Source organism: Pleurodeles waltl, chromosome 11, assembly GCF_031143425.1.
Source record: "Pleurodeles waltl isolate 20211129_DDA chromosome 11, aPleWal1.hap1.20221129, whole genome shotgun sequence".
Classification (NCBI taxonomy): Eukaryota; Metazoa; Chordata; class Amphibia; order Caudata; family Salamandridae; genus Pleurodeles; species Pleurodeles waltl.
This window is the reverse complement of record NC_090450.1, coordinates 133,149,974-133,168,651: the sequence shown is the minus strand read 5'-3', so window position 1 is coordinate 133,168,651 and position 18,678 is coordinate 133,149,974. Positions and strand designations below refer to the sequence as shown.

The 18,678-nt window shown below is 46.6% G+C and overlaps 1 protein-coding gene across 2 annotated transcripts in view; it reads left to right on the top strand.

Annotated features, from left to right (window-relative positions):
* The first annotated feature begins 3,463 nt into the window (after positions 1-3,463).
* The window catches only part of MLF1 (myeloid leukemia factor 1), a 144,900-nt gene continuing 129,685 nt past the window's right edge, over positions 3,464-18,678 (top strand). For both annotated transcript variants that reach the window (XM_069213274.1, XM_069213273.1), the window contains exon 1: positions 3,464-3,667. In XM_069213274.1, coding sequence (XP_069069375.1) covers positions 3,621-3,667 — 47 coding nt within the window. In that variant the 5' untranslated portion in view covers positions 3,464-3,620. The remainder of the gene's footprint in view (positions 3,668-18,678) is intronic.

Below are 18,678 nucleotides of genomic sequence, written 5' to 3'. Positions count from 1 at the left end.
GTGGTCATGGATGCCTCTGGGTGACATCCCTTAACTCAGCTGGGAGACAATAGGCCTTAGCCTTTATCCCTGGTCACAAGCAGAATTCCTGAAGACCTTCTCCCCCTCAGAGAGCCTGTCTATCTGCTTGACAGTTGACAATGTCGGGGGCTTCAAGCTCCCCTTCTTTAAGTCCATTTCCAGACACCAAATGTGAGTTTGAAGTTTGTGTGGAGATCTGCTTCCTTCTGAAGTACCCTCTCCGCTGCCCTGCTCTTCCTCCAGAAAACAGTCAGCCACAGCAGGAGCGACTCCAAATCTGATAGCCCCACAACAACACTGGCCATGAGAGTGACTAGAGGCTCACAAATGGATGTCAGCCACAGTGATGGGCATTAAAGGTTACCATGGGCCTCGGCCTTACTCTTTATGATACGCTCATCATCCCATTCCCTTTCCTGAGATGAGATGAACTCTCCTTCCTCCAGTGTGTGTCCCACCCAGCTCACAAGAATGCAGCAATCCCCAAATCTGTTTTTGGTGGTGGGGGTTGTCTTTTACCTCTTCATGGTCCTCTAGTCAGCCCTCGGTATCCCAAAATGGCACCCAGAATCTTCCATGAATTGTACCATTCACAAGCACACATGCACCCAAGCAAATGCATACAACCCACACACTGCACAGCACTACATGCTAATTTGAGGTAGGCTAAGGATGAATTAAACACATTGCAGCGGAGCTTTACACGAGTGAACTTACAGTGCTCACTCCAGCAACAGATTTAAAAGGCCTATTCACTTCTGCTGATCACTACGTAATATGCTGCCACCACCAAGCTTGTGCCCATTAACTTCTGGCAAAGCCAGTAGTCTTTCACCACTTTAAGGGGTAGGACTTTGACACCCCTCTCTGTCCAAAAAGACCATAATCCATGAGACCGGCCTCTATCATGGTCCACAAGCATGATCCATGTCTCCCATGACAACAAAAATCAGCACTAAGGACCCAGACATCATTGCATTAGGGGCATTCAAGGCATGAAATACAGGTCCACCACACTGTGAGGGACTTTTCTTTCCTAAAAGACTCTCCTCCCAGATCAGAATACCTTGAACCAACTGCTACCCTGGAAAGGCTGGGTGGTCTGGTCACCAAAACCAGCAAGAAAGTCCATCAGCATTCCTGTGGCTCAATCCAGCTTCACTACAAACTCTCACCCTTGCAAATAAAAATAAATGGAGCTTTGCAACAACTTAGGATTCTCTTCACAGACATCAGATATTTAATGGCATATGATCTGTTTGCACTACAAACTTAGTGCCAACCAATTAAAGGCGTAATGTATGCAAGGACCACACTATGGCAAAGGACTCTCTCTTAGTAGTCACCCAGTTCTGTTCTCTGGTTAGTAACCTCCTACTAATAAAGGCTACTGGATGCTCTTGCCCTTATCACATAATTGAGATAAGAATGCAAAAAATGTTGTGTGAATTCCATAATGTTTGATAAAGTTGTTACCGGAAAGAAATGTGGGCAATAAAATGCAGAAAGTGGGTAGTGATAGAAATGAGGGGGCAATCGGGAAAATAATTTAAAGGATGCCCCGTTGAATGAGGATTATGCTCTAGTGTAATCTATTGGTTGTTTTAATGTATTTTCTTCCTAAAGTTTGTTATGATTTGAGTTCTTCTCTTATTTTCTTTGCTTTGGTCTCTATTGTGTTATGAACGAGTGGGGGTGTGTAGCAATCTGTCAAGAACTTGTTGGTAAGGTCTGGTGGGTGTAATCATCATACAAATCCTGCCACTAGCTCTATGAACCTTTTTTCGTCAGTATGGAGAGAGACCTAGAAGCAATCCTTTACATACATTTCCATAACAGTGAAGACCATCGAGCTCCACAGGTAATAACAAAGAGATTTGCAATGGGATTAAAAGATTTATTAACACATTTAGTCAAATTAAGAACATTAATTAATTAAGTATTCAGATTTAATCATCATTATCACAAATGTAAATGGTCCAAGAACTGATATTTCAAGATAAGGAAAAACAGAATATTGACAAGAACTTGATAGTGGAGATCAGCAGAGGTGAGAAGGATCTTCTTAGTTTGAAGCCAGCAGGCATTTCCGTGCACCTAGTATAAGGAACACATTATTATAATTTAGCAAAACACTAGTTTGAAACATTACAACTTGTTTTCACTTCTGGGAGTCAATCATATTACTTCAGATGCTGGAAGCAGGTAAACTCTCCTCTTTCTCAGGGCAACACAATGGTCCATACATGACCCTGACATTGAACTGTTAAACTAGACAGGCTATCGAGTACTGTCAGCTCTTCCCAAAAATCGCACTCCCATCCTTGCATCTTCCTCTTCCAATGAGGACCTCACTATTTTAGTCTAATATATAACAATAAACTATTCAGAAGCTAGGAAAGGTATCTGGGAACAACTCAACATCTACAGTGGAAAAACACATAACTTGCGAACCAAACGAAAACAAAATGTGCAGGCAGCTTAGACTTAAAAGCATATTACTTGGCGTTCAAAATGGCAATAGAAAGTCAGCTAACTTAAGTGACGTAGCATGTTAATTCGGTTGCTGTTATAATGGCAGCCATCTACTACAAAGTATTTCCTTAATATGCACACATTATTTAACAATGGGCAGTGATCAATTTTCACTGATAGCATATTGTGCCCAAATGTGAAGCTAAGCCTAGCAAGGTAAACATACTCAGTTCGTTTTATTTTTTTTCTAGCTCGTGAGTAGATGGCAGGCAAAGTGACGTTTCGTGGGTGGAGTATACAGATTTTTCTAGAAATGTTCTCCACCAAAAACAGGAGCATCCTCAGAAGTACTTCGTATTGCACAATGTAAATAACACTTCTGGGAACACCTATTATCATTAAGGCCAAGGCTGGTTTCGCTGTCTCATACACTTGCATGATGTACAGTAGGGTAAACTGAGATGAGAGGCAATATTCTCGTCTTCGTTTCCCCACACCGTTCTGTCTGAATACGGGCAGGTGTCTGAAAAAAACACGCTCACTCGTGCTTAAATACAGTAAGCAGATTTTATTTTCGTGACATGACAAATAAACTGACTCTCGACGCTATTAGTCCTGTGAGCAGCGCTGGTGCTGCCGCTCTATATATAAAGCATATTAAGACAGGTCTCTAAATAAGTGCCCGAGCCCCGGTTCTCGCGGAGTATTCTGCGCCGTCGGCCCTGGCACGTGGCCAGGTCGTCAGTTTATAATTGCGGGCCGGGGGCAGCGACTGCCCGCTCTCAGGTTACCAGGCTTAGGTCGGCCAGCCCATTATTGTGTTTGCAAGGGTATCCATGACTACGGCTCACTCTGTCGTCGCCCCTCGGGAACATTCTGGCGTTTCTACTACTTCAGCCAATGGAAAGCGCCAGCCGGTGTCACGTGATTTAAGCAGCTTTCAAGTGGGTTGGTGGCGATAAGGCTCAAAGAGGGCCAGGACACGGCAGGGGAAGGACGGTTCTTTGCTGTCGGACCGAGATAGAAGGCGCCATCAGTGGCCAGAATCAGAAAGTTGAGGCCGAAGGGCCTTAAAAGGAAAGCGCTTTGTGATCGCCCGTCGCTGAGCACAGCATCCTGCAAAAATGTTCGGCCGTCTTCTCCAAGAGTTTGACGAGGACCCTTTCTTCTCGTGAGTACCAGTACCGTTAGCTGGAAATATACCGTGGGACACAACCAAAAGCCCAGGGTCAGCCCCGAATCAGTTTGACTCGTATCCAAAATCAGAGGAGGCATTAGAAGTCCTCAAGGACATAAAAGCAATTGAAAACACACCCAAGTCAATAATCCAGAACTGCTCTTAGTCACAGCCTTATTTTTTTTTTAACAGTCTAATACTTCAATGGAAATGAAAAACACTATTAAAATCTTATTTTACCTTACATTCAATACACCATAACACTTATAGACGATATGTTTGTAATACCAGGAAAGTGCTGCTGGATACATTTACAATGCAGCCAATACGAGTTTCTCAACATTTGACGTTTTGTTAAGACTGTAAGATACTGTCAGTTGTAGGTTTGCAAAAGAGTAACCTACTTAAGTGGTATCTTATAAAAAATGACGAAGCATATAAAGAGTGTTTGCACGATGTTTAAGCTGGTAAGCAATGTGCATACATGCCAACATTTCAAAACTAGGAAGAAGGAGATTTTGAAAAATTAAAATCGGGGGACTCCATATTGTCTATTAACATACATTGAAGCAAAATATAGCCGTTTATGGATTACAAAATCATGACTCCTAGTCTCCCACTAGAATCTGGTCCGTTGGCATGTAGCATGAATGTCTAGTATCGTGAGATAAAAAGAAAGGAAAATAAGCTTGCTCCCGGTGTTTGTCCGAAATTAACCAGAGGGAAATAGCTTTCATATATGTTCCAAAAGCAAAGTTTAATTCGATGGAGAAGAAATAATTATTTATTGGGTGTGCTGCCACTACACACAAATAGACAAGTCCCATAATAAGGTCAGTCACAGTGTAATTGGACTCCTACAACTCTTGATATGGTCATCTGGCATGTCCGATAACCACAGTGGCGTTTTCCTGAAAGTTCCACGTTGGTGTCTCACGTTGGCCATCTCATCCTTCATCCTTTCAGTATCCAACTTTGTCATTGAGCTTCTTAAGTGGACTATAGTTTTGGATTGTATGGTATACATACTGATGAGCATGAACCACAGGGATGCATGTGAGGGAAAACTGCATAGACCCCCTAATTAATTATTAATGGATATAAGTAGAATGTGAAGGTTAATGGAAAGGTAAAAATGTGTCCCAGCGGTTTTGGGGTTACATAGTTTGCCTAACTTAGACAAAGCTTTGGTTAGAGTTCAGTATAATATCCAGTCCTCAGATGATCAGAATGGGTTCAGGAGAAACGTGACCAAAAATACATTCCAACGGAAATTGTTGTGTAGAACCCTGGAGTCTCATGGGCCAGGATGGTAATACATTTCCATTTAGCAGCCCTGTTTTCCTTTTAGTCATCAATGAATTACCTCCACAGAAACATAAATCAGAATAAAGTAGTGTAGCATTATTTTACCCTTACACCTGATGTGTCTTAGTGAATGTAAATTGAGTGCTGTAGTGCTGCGTTTCATATTAGGTGAACACAAACATTCTCTTACAGTTTGTGTGTGAATATACTTTTACTTCAGCAACAGAGATGGCCAGATTGATTCAATGTGATTTCTTCAGGATTGTGACACTGTTCCTAAGTTAAATTCTGCTAACAAACTACCTTGCGTTACCTTGGTATTGTGTACCTTCAGAAAAACTTGGAAAATTATGTAATATTTCTTTGAAATGTAGTACCATTTAAGTCCTTCAGTTTGTCACCACAAACACAAATTACATTTTTATCATGTCAGGGTGCTTTATGAAATCCCTTTGTTAACTGTCAGAGCCCTTCTGTAATGGTGGTTTTGCTGTTAATCTTCCAGCTCCTGCCTTGGATCCAGGTTTGTTTATGCATCCTGTAAGGGAGCTCAAGGAAGTTCAGCAGAGTGTTCATAACACTTGTGTTTGACTGACCCTCTTTAATTCTGAAGCATGATGGCATTTTCTCCTTGTTGTTGGCAAGACATATGCCAAAATCCTAGTGGATGGTAAGAGAGCTGTGGTCCAGTGTTACCACACTCTTTGTCCATTGACCTGTATGACAAGCACTGTGTCTGCCTGTTGAGAAACGTGTTTTAAGTTAAAGACGTATACACCCAAAGCTGGTACTGAGCTGAAGTTGCATTGTTTGCCTCAACAGACTGTTCTTGGTTTTTGTAGATATCTTTACCACAGTGTTCTTATGACTTTATTTATGCCAAAGAGTTTGTGCCAAAGAGTTATCACTGACTGCCACTCTGGTGCCCAGCAAACAATGGGCCTTTCTTGATTTATCGTTCAGAGACTGCCAAACTGTTGACATGGGAAGTGCACCAGGTTGGTGATGTGCTATTTGTCCACACTGTAAACTGAGTTTTGTAGATTTGTAAATAAAATAAAAAAACAAAGTCTTGACGGAGTCGTTCCCAGCAGTCCGACGCCATTCTCTAGTGAGTGCTGGCTGGCCAAGGAGACTAATGGACCCGAGGTACAGTACCCTGGAAGACCAGGAAACAAATCAGTTGCACAGAGTCAGGGAGATGAGGCGTTGCTGGAGCCGGTGCAGCGTCTGTTCCTTACAGCTAGGCAAGGGAGGTGGTGTGGCATTGGGGTGAGACATCAGTTCCTTATAATCTGGCAGGATCGATGAATCCAGCAGGTCAGGATGCGAGGCGTTGACTTTGCAGTGTTGCAATCACACCACGGGGCCACAGGTTGGCGGAGTTTTAGTCAGGTGTCATGGACGTTGGTGACACAGCACTTGGGCCTCACGTGGTGGATGGGACCTCGGAAGCACGTCAGCTGCATCAGGCCTGTGGGGACGGTCACGGTCGTCTTAAAGCGGGGACCGGGGCTCTGGTGCATGCAGATGTGGAGTCTGACAGGGGTGCTGGTTCTGAAGTTGCTCTGCATTCGATGTACTTTGTTTCTTCTTGATTTCACCAGAACTCACTTCCAAGGGCCTGTGGACTGGATGTGGCACCACTTGGCAGGTCAGGATTCTCAGCAAGAGAGCCCAGGTACCGGCAGATCAAGTCTTTAATGTCCCTGAGACTTCTCACAGGAGGCAAGCTCAGTCCAAGCCCTTGGGGAACCTTTGGAAGTATGATGTAGAAAGCAAAGTCTAGTCCTTTCACTCCCAGGACTGAAGCAGCAGGCCAGCACAGCAAAGCAACAGGCAGTGCCAGTCCTTCCTACATCATCCAGCTCTTCTTCCTGGCAGAATGTCCTCAGTCCAGAAGGATTCTTTAGTTGTGGTCTCTGAGGTCCAATACTTAACTTATTTCTGCCTTTGAAGTAGGCAAACTTCAAAGGAAAGTCCTTGTAGTGCACAGACCCTACCTTTCCTGTCCTGGGCCCAGACACACTCCAGGCGGTTGGAGACTGCTTTGTGTAAGTGCCAGCTCCTTCCACGAAATTCAGCACAGGATCAAAAAACAGGAGGTCAGAAGACAAAAAGACAGGGGAAGCCATGCCAAGAGCTGAAAGGTCTAACACTTGTCCCCCCCCCTGCTGAAAGTGCTGTGGACTACCCAACCTCTTGGGAGTTCTCCTCACTAAGGCGAAAGAACCTGGATAGACCATCAGCGTTGGCATGTTCTGTGGCAGGGCGGTGCTCTGTTGTTGAGCTATTTTAGCCATGTTTCAGGCGTGTTGTTTTAGTTAACTAGGCCTGCTGCTATGCACTTTCACCTTCCTATGTTTTATTCAGCATTGCTTTGTTTTTCTAGCAATAGCTTCATTGGCAGTCCTGTTTTATTTCTATCGTGTTCTTTCGCCTAGGAAAGTATTGCGTTCTTAGTAGGACATATAGATCACTTTGTGCTTTTCCAAGGCTACAGTCAGATAGGGTTGCCGACAAACGTGGTATGCTGTGTCTCCTGCATTAACAGAAAACACACTCGTACGTGGGGGCCATTTCTTAGAATGTCAGCTGGTTTACTATAAAACACCTCTTAGTCCCAGAACATGAGAGGGAGATTCTAGCCAGATGACCATGACTGTATGCTGATTGCTGCAGGCTTCGCTACAGCTACCTGCTTAGACGGCTAAGCCCTGATCCAGATAGGGACCGTGTCTCTTTAGACCTCAGGCCTCTTCTTCAGGTATGAGGGATGATGTTCTTCCAGGGGAAAACCCAAAGGGCAGATTAGGCTTAGTATGCTCTGCTCATACTCGGTGTACGTGAGGGGTTATAGATCCACTCCCCTGTTTGAGCAGTATGGTAGAACTGTTCTTGTGTCTCACATTCCTAGTCACATACCTGCTCCTATTGTCTTTCATTATCCTCATTATCGCTTCGCACCTGCTTTTATCCAGAAATGTATTTAAATATATTCTTCCTCTGTTGTCTTTGCCTGAGTGAAATCTTGGTAACTGAGAGAATGGGAAGCAATCTGATGTACCACGATTCCCTGGGGAGTATATCTTATCATAAGCTCGGTTGCCACACTCAACTCGGTCAGAGATGGGGCGCTACTATTTAGTTGGAAACCTCGGATTAGGCCGACAGGTGTCACCAGGTTTGGAATTGTCATCATTACCCACAACCAATGGGATCCTACCGCCCCAATCCAGTAGCCTCATTACCCTAATGAGAACCTACGCAACAGCTCCACCGTGAAGCCCATTTCTTTTAGGGAGATTAACCACCTCAACAGTTTAGGATTCTCACCCATCATCTACATCAGCCATCTGAGGGGCCTGTGGTGTGTCTGAAACCAGAAGTGAGGCCCAAACAAGTAGGGTCTTAGCTTCTTCAGTGCCCAGACCACAGCAAAAACTTCCCTTTCTGTTGCGCTCCACCTCTGTTCCCGGGAAAGTAACCTCCTACTAATGAAGGATACAGGCTGGTATAGGTCCTCTTAGTTTAGCTTTGAGAGCACAGCTCCCACACCATGCTGTAATGCATCTGTCTGCACCACAAATTATTTGGAGAAGTCAGGAGTCTTGAGCATGGGTGCTGTGTACATTAGCTCCTTCAGGGTGTTAAATGTGGTCTGGCACACCTGTGTCCAGTTCACCTGACGGGGCTGCTTCCTGGCAGTCAGCTCTGTCGGGAGGCAACAATGGTGCCGTTCCCTTGATGATTCTCCTGTAGTACACAGTGAGACGTAAAAAGATTCTCACCTTTGTCCGGGTCTCGGGGGCTGCCCAAGCTAAAATGCTGTCAATTTTGGCTTGCAGGTGCGCCACCTGGCTGCACCCTACCTGGTGTCCCAAATACACCACAGACCACTGCCCTATCTGGCACTTACTGGCCTTGATAGTGAGGCCTGCACTCTGCAGAGCCCTCAACACTTCCTGGAGGTGGTACAAGTGCTCCTTCTAGCTAGAGCTGAATACTGCAATTTTATCTAGGTAGGCAGCACTGAAGTTCTCAAACCTATCCAGGACCAGGTTGACCAGCTTCTGGAAGGTGGCCTGGGCGTTCTTCAACCCAAAGGGCATAACACGTAACTGGTAATGCCCCTCTGACATTGAGAATGCCAATCCCCTCGGCACCCTCAGTTAAGGCAATCTACCAGTACTCAGACGTTAAATCAACCATGTTGAGGAATTTTGCAGCTCCCATCCGGCCGATGAGCTCATCAGCTCTGGCGATGGAGTGCGCATCCGTCTTAGTGACGGCATTGAGTCCGTAGTAGTCAACACAGAAGCTCAGTTCAGGTGTGACACCGGATGGAGCAGCATTGAGGACCAGAACCACTGGGCTGGACCAAGGACTGTTGGAGTGCTCAACCACTCCTGACTCCAGCATCTTAGAGACTTTCTCTTTGATGCTGTCTTTCTCTCTATCAGTCACCCTGTAAGACTTGTGCTTAACAGGTAGGCTGTTCCCAGGGTCAATGTCATGGGTACATAATTGAGTGACTCCCAGGGTGAGTGAGAACAAAGAGGCGAACTGTCCCAGTAATTGGTGACAGTTCCTCTGCTGCTCTAGGGTCAGGGGAGGGGAGACATTCACACCCTCCACTGACCATCCTGCTCTTTGTAAGAGAGGGAGTCGGGAGAGGTTCACTCTCCTCTTCCACCCCATCTTCCGCGACCAAGAGCATGGTCAACTCAGACCTCTCAAAGTGAAGCTTGAAGTTGTTCACGTGCAGTACCCTCAAAGGGTTCCTAGGAGTCTGCATGTCTACCAAGTAGGTGACATTACTCTTGCACTCCTTCACCTCAAATGGCTCAGACCAACGTTCTTGGAGAGCATGGGGCTGTACTGGGACCATCACTCACACCTTCTGGCCAGGCTCAAACTCAACTAGAGTGATATTCTGGTAATACCAGCATTGTCCTCCTAGCTTCCAGAGTCTCCTGGCTGAGTTTCTGGATGTGGGCTGTCTGGTTCATGAAGGCCAGCATGTAACTGAATACAACCTAGGGTAACTTCTTGGAAGCTTGCTCCCAGCACTCCTTCACCAAACTGAGAGGCCCTCTCACAGGGTGTCTATGCAGAAGTTCAAAAGAGCTGAAGCCAACCCCCTTCGGCGAAACCACCCTGTAGGCAAATATCAGGCATGGTAACAGGACATCCCACTTACGTCTCATGGTTTCTGAGAGACCCATAATCATGCCCTTCAGGGTATGGTTAAACCTTTCAACCAACCCATTGCTTTGGGGGCATGGTGAACTTGATGGTAACACCACACGCCTTCCACATTGCCTTCATGTGTAACAACATGAAATTGGTACCCCGGTCAGATCTCACATGTTGGGGAAACCCACACTGGTAAAGATCCCCATCAGTTCCCTGGCCACGGTGGGCGCAGTCACTGTCCTCAGAGGGATAGCTTCTGGATACCAGGTGGCATGATCTAGCAAGACCAGGACAAACCTATTGCCCATGGCTTTCTTGGGATCCAGAGGGCCCACATTGTCAATGCCCACCCATTTCCAGATTTGCCATCGCCTGGCAGGTTTGACACGACCTACAGAACACATCTGAGGTCTTCCTCATTTGGGGACAATAGAAGTGGATGACTAGCCTGTCAAAAGTCTTGCCCAGTCCCAAATTACCTGCTAGTGGCACATCAGGAGCCAGACCCAGTAGGAAGACTGAACCACCAGGCTCAGCAACCTTAGGCTCACTGTGCAGGAGATCATTCTTTCATTATATCAGGTGAGATTCAGAGGCACCACCAGCTGCCTGGGCCTTAGCCAGTCTCCGAAGATCCTCAGGAGTTGGGCACACTTTCTGCACTGTGCTGAACTCCTCCATGGTGGAGCCTCCTTCCTGCTGCCAATAGGTCAGCTCAGGCATGTCCCCCAGTTCAACTACTTCTTCTCCTGTAGGTTCCGGGGTGTCCCCCTCAGGTTTAGCCTCCTCCCAGATCGTGGGAATCTCAGGTGCCGGTTTCCCACATCCCTTGCCCCTCCTCCTCCTGGTACGCACCTGGGCCACTGTTTCAGGCTCGAGGTCTTTCTGATCACCCTCTCTGGCTGCCATGGACCGTTTGGTCATGCACGCCCACTCTGGCAATCCTAGCTTATCCAGTATTGGATCTTTCATAAATTCACATCCACATAAGGACTGCTTGTATTGCCTCTACCCACAACACCAGGTGAAGGACTGCAAGATATGTTGTACTTTCTCCACAAAAACAGTCAGAGACTGTGAGGGTAGACTCCTGACATGGTTACAAGCAAAATCCTGTACTTCACGTGAGGAGAGTGGGTCAGAAAGACCACACAAAAGGTCCAAATCTGAGGACCTGGGCCAGGCAGAAAGATCTAGAAAGAGGCAGCAATTACATCATGGAAAAGGCTTACAGACTTCAATTTCTTCTGAGTCATCCTCTCCTCTTCAAAAGGAGTCGTACCGTCTTTCTCCTTCCTCTGAGCCTTCTACCTCTAGAAAGGTAACCATTAAAATTAAGTCGACGACGATACCACCGGCGATGACCGTGACAACGGTGTTTACATCTACCGTCTCCACCACCTCGTCGACGAGACCATCGGCGGCGACGACTACCTTGACGTCAACGGTAAGGGCTCCTATTTCCTCTATCAAACCTCCGTCGACGAGGATTCCAAAACGGAGTGCGTCATTAACAACATCAACTCCTTTGTCGACTACAACACTGTCAACGAAAGCCCCGTCGACTACAACACCACCAATGACAGCGTCGGAGGCTGTCGGAGGCGAAACCACCGTCGACGAGACCACCATAGTCGATGAGACCGTCGTTGATGGAAAAATCATCCCTGATAACAGTACCGTAGACGGCACCATCATCATTGACACCATCTACTATGCCATTGGTGCCTGTGAGACAGATAGAGGCTATTCCTACCTCTTCCAGGTCTCCTGATCTTCGGGCCATGGTCAAGATCACATCTCTGCCCAGATCGGAGATTTATCCTACAGACACGTCACCAAGCAAAGTGTCAACTTTATTACTTAGTCATCTACTGGACTACGAGGAATCAGATGAGGGTCCATTTGGAGATGCGCACAGACCATCACAGTTACACGTTAAATACCAGGAAGAGGGCGACGATGATGAGTATGATCAATACCAACCATATTACTCACATCAAGAACGCTATTACCAATCACCTCAGCCAAGAGACTCTATACAGATGCCTGCCCCCTTAATCCAGGACCTACAATCAATGTTGCAGGATTATAGGAGGAGGTTCCCAGTTACAGCAGAAGATCAACCACCACCGCCAGCTTCTCCTGTTACACCAAGAAACGTCCCTACACCTCCAGCAACTCCAAGGATGACACCTCATTCCGTTTTAGCTGCCCCCCTGGAGACGAAGGTTCCACTTCAGGGGAAAAAGAGGAAGAAGGCAAGATATCTACCCCGCAGCATTCCACTGAGGAATGGGATGACTACTTAGCCCCCACTCCTTCTCCACCACCTCCTCGCCCTTCAGATTCTCCACCCGAGGATATAGGTGGTTTCCTCAATCTAATGGACAGGGCTGCCACACGCTTCCACCTTCCAACACCTGTCTCTCAGTTGGAATGCTTCCTTCATGATTTTAATGAACAGTCAAGGAAGTCTGTAAGGTCCAATCCCATTATTGACTTTATATGGAATGAGGGTACCAAGATCATGCGCAACCCGGCAACAGTCCCACCAGTGCCACAAAAGTTGGACAAGAAATACAAGGCAACTCAGGACTCTCCGGCATGTCTCACTGGTCACCCAAAGCCTGACTCTGTTATTTCGCAAGCGGCTCAAAGGCGTTCTAAGAACCCGTCAACGCCTATCTCTACTCCTCCAGACAGAGAAGGAAGGAGATTAGATAATGTGGGCAAAAGATTCTCCTCCATGTCTGCAATTACTGTTAGAGCAGCAAATTCCTTGGCAATCCTGTGTCGTTATGACCGGCAAATGTGGTCGGCTATGCAACCTTTCATTGATCTCATCCCTGAAAGCAAGCAAGCAGAGGCACAGAAGATCCTCCAAGAAGGTGAGTGTACATCGGAGATAATCGACTGCGCTCTAGATATAGCCTCCACTGGCTTTCGTCAGCTGGCTGGTGACGTGGTGTTATGCCGCCAAGGTTGGCTCAAGGCCACATCTTTCAGACCGGAAGTGCAGTCCAGAATTCTCGACATGCCTTACGATGGGGAATCTCTCTTTGGCAAGCACGTAGATGACGCGCTGCAGGCCATCAAGACTGACAGAGACACTGCCAAGTCCCTAGGTACCCTGCAGTACCGTAAACAGCCCTTTCGGGGTGCAAGAGGAAGAGGATTTACCTCATTTCGAGGTTCCTTTCACAGGCAGTACCAGCAACCCCAATATAGGCCGTCCTATCAACAACAGTATAGGCAACCATCCACGGCCTCATACGCCAGACAGGGAGGAAAGAGAAGACAGGGTTCACAAAACAGAGATCAACCCAGAAAGCAATGATCTTCACCAGGCACCGGCTATGCTTCCCCAATGTTCACACTATCAACAAATAGAAGCAAATATCTCCAATTACATCCGGGAGTGGAAGAATATAATATCAGACAGATGGGTGCCGGATATAGTGACATGAGGTCATACCCTGGAATTCATACAAAAACCACTGCATCATCCACCAAGAACATCCAGGCCGTTCCATCTTCGTTTGCTTCAGCAGGAAGTATTCCTTATGCTTGCCAAGGGAGCTATAGAAAAAGTTCCAGTTCAGCAAAGAGGTCTTGGGTTCTATTCCCGGTTCTTCTTGATAAAGAAGTCAGGGGAATGGAGACCGATACTAGATCTAAGGAAACTCAACAAGTTCCTTCGGAAACAATCTTTTTGGATGATCACGCTGTCGGATATCCTGCACCTTCTCAATCCTGGAGACTTTTTGACAACAATGGATCTCCAGGATGCTTATTTCCACATACCAATACATCAGAAACATCGCAAATATCTCCGCTTTACTGTAGCCGGTGCCCATTATCAGTTCAAAGTTCTCCCATTCGGTCTGAGGTTAGCTCCGTGAATCTTCACAAAATGCCTTGTCCCAGTCGCAGGTTTTATCCGCAGCAGGGGTTTCCAGGTGTTTCCATACCTGGACGACTGGCTCATGAAAGCTCCTTCTCCACGACTAGCCTCCAGGGCTACAAACGCTTGCTTGAATTTATTCCGCAGTTTGGGGCTAACAGTAAATCTACAGAAGTCGGTCATACTTGCCTCATGCAGAAGAGTCTTCCTGGGTGCAGAATTAGACACCATCAAGAACAAAGCATACCTCACTCCGGCACGGCAGCAGAAACTAATCAACTTAGCTGTCAGAATTTTCCAAAAAAGAGTTTGTTTCAGTGCGACTGTTCAAGTCGCTTCTGGGCATGATTTCCTCAGCCATCGTCCTAGTTCGACCGGCAAGGCTGAGAATGAGACCGTTACAAGAAGAATTACAGCTCCAATGGACCCAGTCCCAAGGATCCTTCGATGACTTAATAACTGTCACGCCAAGAATTCGCCAGGCGTTGAAGTGGTGGTCTCAGACCAACCATCTCTCCCAAGTTCTTACATTTCTAACAGCAATGACAGACTTTATCATCACCACAGACGCTTCCTTGGAAGGCTGGGAGGCCATTTCCAAGACATGCGCATTCAGGGAAGATGGTCGAATCTTCAGAAAGGAATGCACATAAACCTGTTGGAATTGAAGGCGATCCACCTCACGCTCAAGGCTTTTCTTCCACGCATCACAGGGTCCTCAGTGTTGGTCAGGACGGACAACACAGCAAGTATGTTTTACATCAACAAGCAGGGAGGAACAAGATCCCTCTCCCCCTCAAGGGAAGCTCAGTCTCTTTGGGACTGGCTCACACTGCACAATATTCGCCTCAGGGTGTAGCACCTGCTAGGGGTCAACAACGCCCTAGCGGATTCTCTCAGCAGGACGGACGGCAACTGCCACGAGTGGGAACTCAACCAGAAGATACTCAATGGCATCTTCCAACGCTGGGGTCAACCGATCCTAGACTTGTTTGCCACTAACCTGAACGCCAAATGCCAGTTCTACGGCAGTCGATACCCACTCTCGGGGGCGTGGGGAAATGCTCTTTTGATGAGATGGTCTGGGATCTTTGCCTACGCTTTCCCCCCCATCCTGTTGATCCCCAGACTCCTCAGGTAAATGAAGTTTGAATGCCGCAGGATCATTCTCATAGCGCCCAGATGGCCCAGACAGTACTGGTACACGGAGCTTCTACTCCGGTCGGTGGCCAATCCGGTCCGCCTTCTCTGCAACCACGACCTTCTCACGAAGAATCAGGGTCAAATTCTACATCCCGATCCAACTTCTCTTCAATTGCATACTTGGCTCCTGAGTTCCGAGAGTTTCAGGGTATGAACATCGATCAGGAATGCAGACTGACTTTATCTAGGGCACAAGCAGAGAGCACAAATAAGACGTACAAACTCAAGTGGAAGAGATTTTGTGTTTGGTGTTCTCAGAACAATTTCTACCCGTTACAAATAAAGCCTGAACAAATTCTCTCGTACCTTCTCACACTCTCAAAGGCTTGTCTTTGCCATGCGTCCGTCAAGATTCACCTAGCAGCTATAGCCTCTTATAGGCGCTTCGCTGAGATGCCTTCAATCGGCTCATCCAGAATCATTAAGCAGTTCATGAAAGGCCTCTTTCGCACTTTCCCTCCGGTGCGTCTACCTCCGCCAGAGTGGCATCTCAATATAGTCCTGTCCCAGGTCATGAAAGCTCTTTTCGATCCTATTCACAGGGCGGAACTGAAGTACATCACATGGAAGGTGGCAATCCTGCTTGCTCTCACTTCCACCAGGAGAGTCAGTGATATACAGGCTTTTACTACTAAAGAACCTTTTCTGTTTTTTTCGGAAGAATTAGTTATGCTCAGGACCAACCCCAGATACATTCCCAAGGTGCCAACTTCATTTCATCTCAATGAGCCCGTGATACTACGAACCTTTTTTCCAAATCCAACTACAATCGCAGAAAAAACTCTGCATTCTTTGGACATCAAAAGATGCCTCAAATTTTACCTACAAAGTACCAAACAAATCAGGAAATCAGATCAGCTCTTTGTATCTTATTCTCTTGGACGACCAGGAACAGGGGTCACCAAGGCCACTACAGCCCGGTGGATTTCCTCTACAATTCAGTTCTGTCACACCAAAGCAGGAAAACCGTTGACTGGGCGCCCGAGAGCCCACTCCACAAGAGCAGTTTCCACATCGGCTGCTTTGTTTCAGGGTATTGCCCTGGATAAGATATGCCAAGCTGCGACATGGAAGACTACGCACTCCTTTACGCACCACTATTGTTTGGAGTCCTCGCAGAGAACTGACTCTCTAATTGGACAAGCTGTTCTACGTCATATCTTTCATTAAGGTGAGACCTTTCCTTGGTTGTGTAGAAACTGTTTGATATGCAAATAGTCCATAATTGCTATGCAATATACTTTGACATGCTTTATATATATATATATATATATATATATATATATATATATATATATATATATATATATATGTATGTTCAGTATATATGTGTATATGTACATAGATTTATGTATATTTGTTTGAAGTTCATAATACAAGGTTTATGAGCTAGCTATTTGATACAGGTTGTAAAGGATTTCTATGCTCGCACCCTCCATCCACTGCGAGTATAATGTTTATCAACAGTACTGCTGGCTATTCAGATTCAAGCATGTGAATTTATGAAAGATCCAATACTGGCTAAGAAAACAAGTTACTTACCTGTAACTACAGTTATCCAGTATTGGTATCTTTCATAAATTCACATGCGACCCACCCTCCTCCCCTTAGACGCTTGTATTTCCTCTCAGGTTATAATCTTTTCACTCTCATGCTGGAAAATCTGAGGAAAGGAGCTTCTCTGGAGAGTGTTCTAGAGGGTGCTGGTGCCTGATTGGCCAGCAGGCAGGTTTGGGTCCTTTTCACAAAAGGACTTGGATAGGCTATATGAGTGGCTGGTATTTCCATTATAGCCAATAGGAAAACATTTTTATTTGTTAATTATTGCTATTTTATGTACCGTGGGACTCCCACTTCGACGACTGGGATGATTCAAGCATGTGAATTTATGAAAGATTCCAATACTGGATAACTGTAGTTACAGGTAAGTAACTTGTTTTCTTCTCCAAGTGCTAATGGAGCACCACCTCCTCCCAAACTGTATGCTCCAGGTCGTTCCCCAGCAGACATTCAGCGGGCATGAATGGACTCACAGCTATCCTCAAGAAACCTGAGACCCTCCCATTCAAAAGGAACCTGAGCTACCAGACATTGGCGCTCATGTTGTCTACTACTTCAACATGGTGGACCACATTAGGGATTACATGCTCCTCAGACACAAGATGACAGTTGTCACACTGGCTCCTGTGTCTTTCAGAGCCTCCACCCGCTTTCCATTGATGGTCACCCAGTGCATGTACTTAGTGTTTTCAGACAAGAGGGTTCTCTGGACCACTTCACACTCACCCGGGGAGACTAGGGTTAACTCAGCTGGCTCCCCACCACTAACTGGAGCCAACTTCTCCCCAAGCACTACACTCCCCACCCCTAGTGTCTGCCCACCGGTGCGGGGGCTGTGTCCTCTTGGGACTCTTTTCTGAAATGCCCTTCCTGGCCACAGGTGAAACACTTCAGGGGTCCCTTCCCTGAAGGCTTTCCTGAAGGGAGCCAACTTTTCTTTTCATCTTAGGGTTGGGAATCCTTACCCTGGGAACTGGTTTGGGGCCCTTTTGAGGACTCCTTACTTTTATCCTTGTCCCCCCCCCCTTCTTCTGTTGGGGACCCTGTCCACTCTTGGCAGAGTCTCCCACATACAACTTCTTTTGGACCCTGGTGCTGAGCCATCGGTCGGCCTCCTTGGCAAGCTTCCTGGGGTCAGTAAGCTTGCTGTCACTCAAGTGCTGGCACAGCTCTGGAAAACAACGGCTAGACAAGTGCTCCCATGCAATCAAATTGTACAGCCCCTGATAGCCCCTGATAGTCTGTTACCTCACTGCCCTTCACCCAACCATCCAGTGCTCTGTTGAAAGAATCAATATAATCCACCCAAGTTTAGTATTCTCCCTAAACATTTCCCTAAAGCACCCTGAGGAGAGCCCATTCCTCCTGGTCAGGGTGTCCTTCATGGCAGGGTACCTCATCTGATCCTCTACTTCGAAGGCCAAAAAGGTGTCCCTCCTCTCCACTGAGAAATACTTCCAAAAGCCTGCCCTCAATCTCTCTCAGGGACCCTGTGCATCCTCAGTGCCACCTCATAACCTCTGAACCACTGCTCGGTCATCCCCACAACAAAATCCTTCACCAAATCCTTTAGTATATGTACCTTCCCCTGAGACCGCACGGAGAGCTGCTGCCACCATCTGTGCTGGACCTGCTCTTTAGATCCAGCTCCTTCAAGCTCAGCTGTTGAGCTAAGAGCATTTTCTTCTCCCCTATGGCGATTCTCTCTTTCTCTGCCTCTCTTTTGAACCTGGCTAGTTCCACCTGAAGTTCCACCTCATGCTTTGGACTGAGCTTTTCCAGCTCCATTTGGAGCCTTCTAGCTTACCGCCTGTCCTCCAGCTCCTCT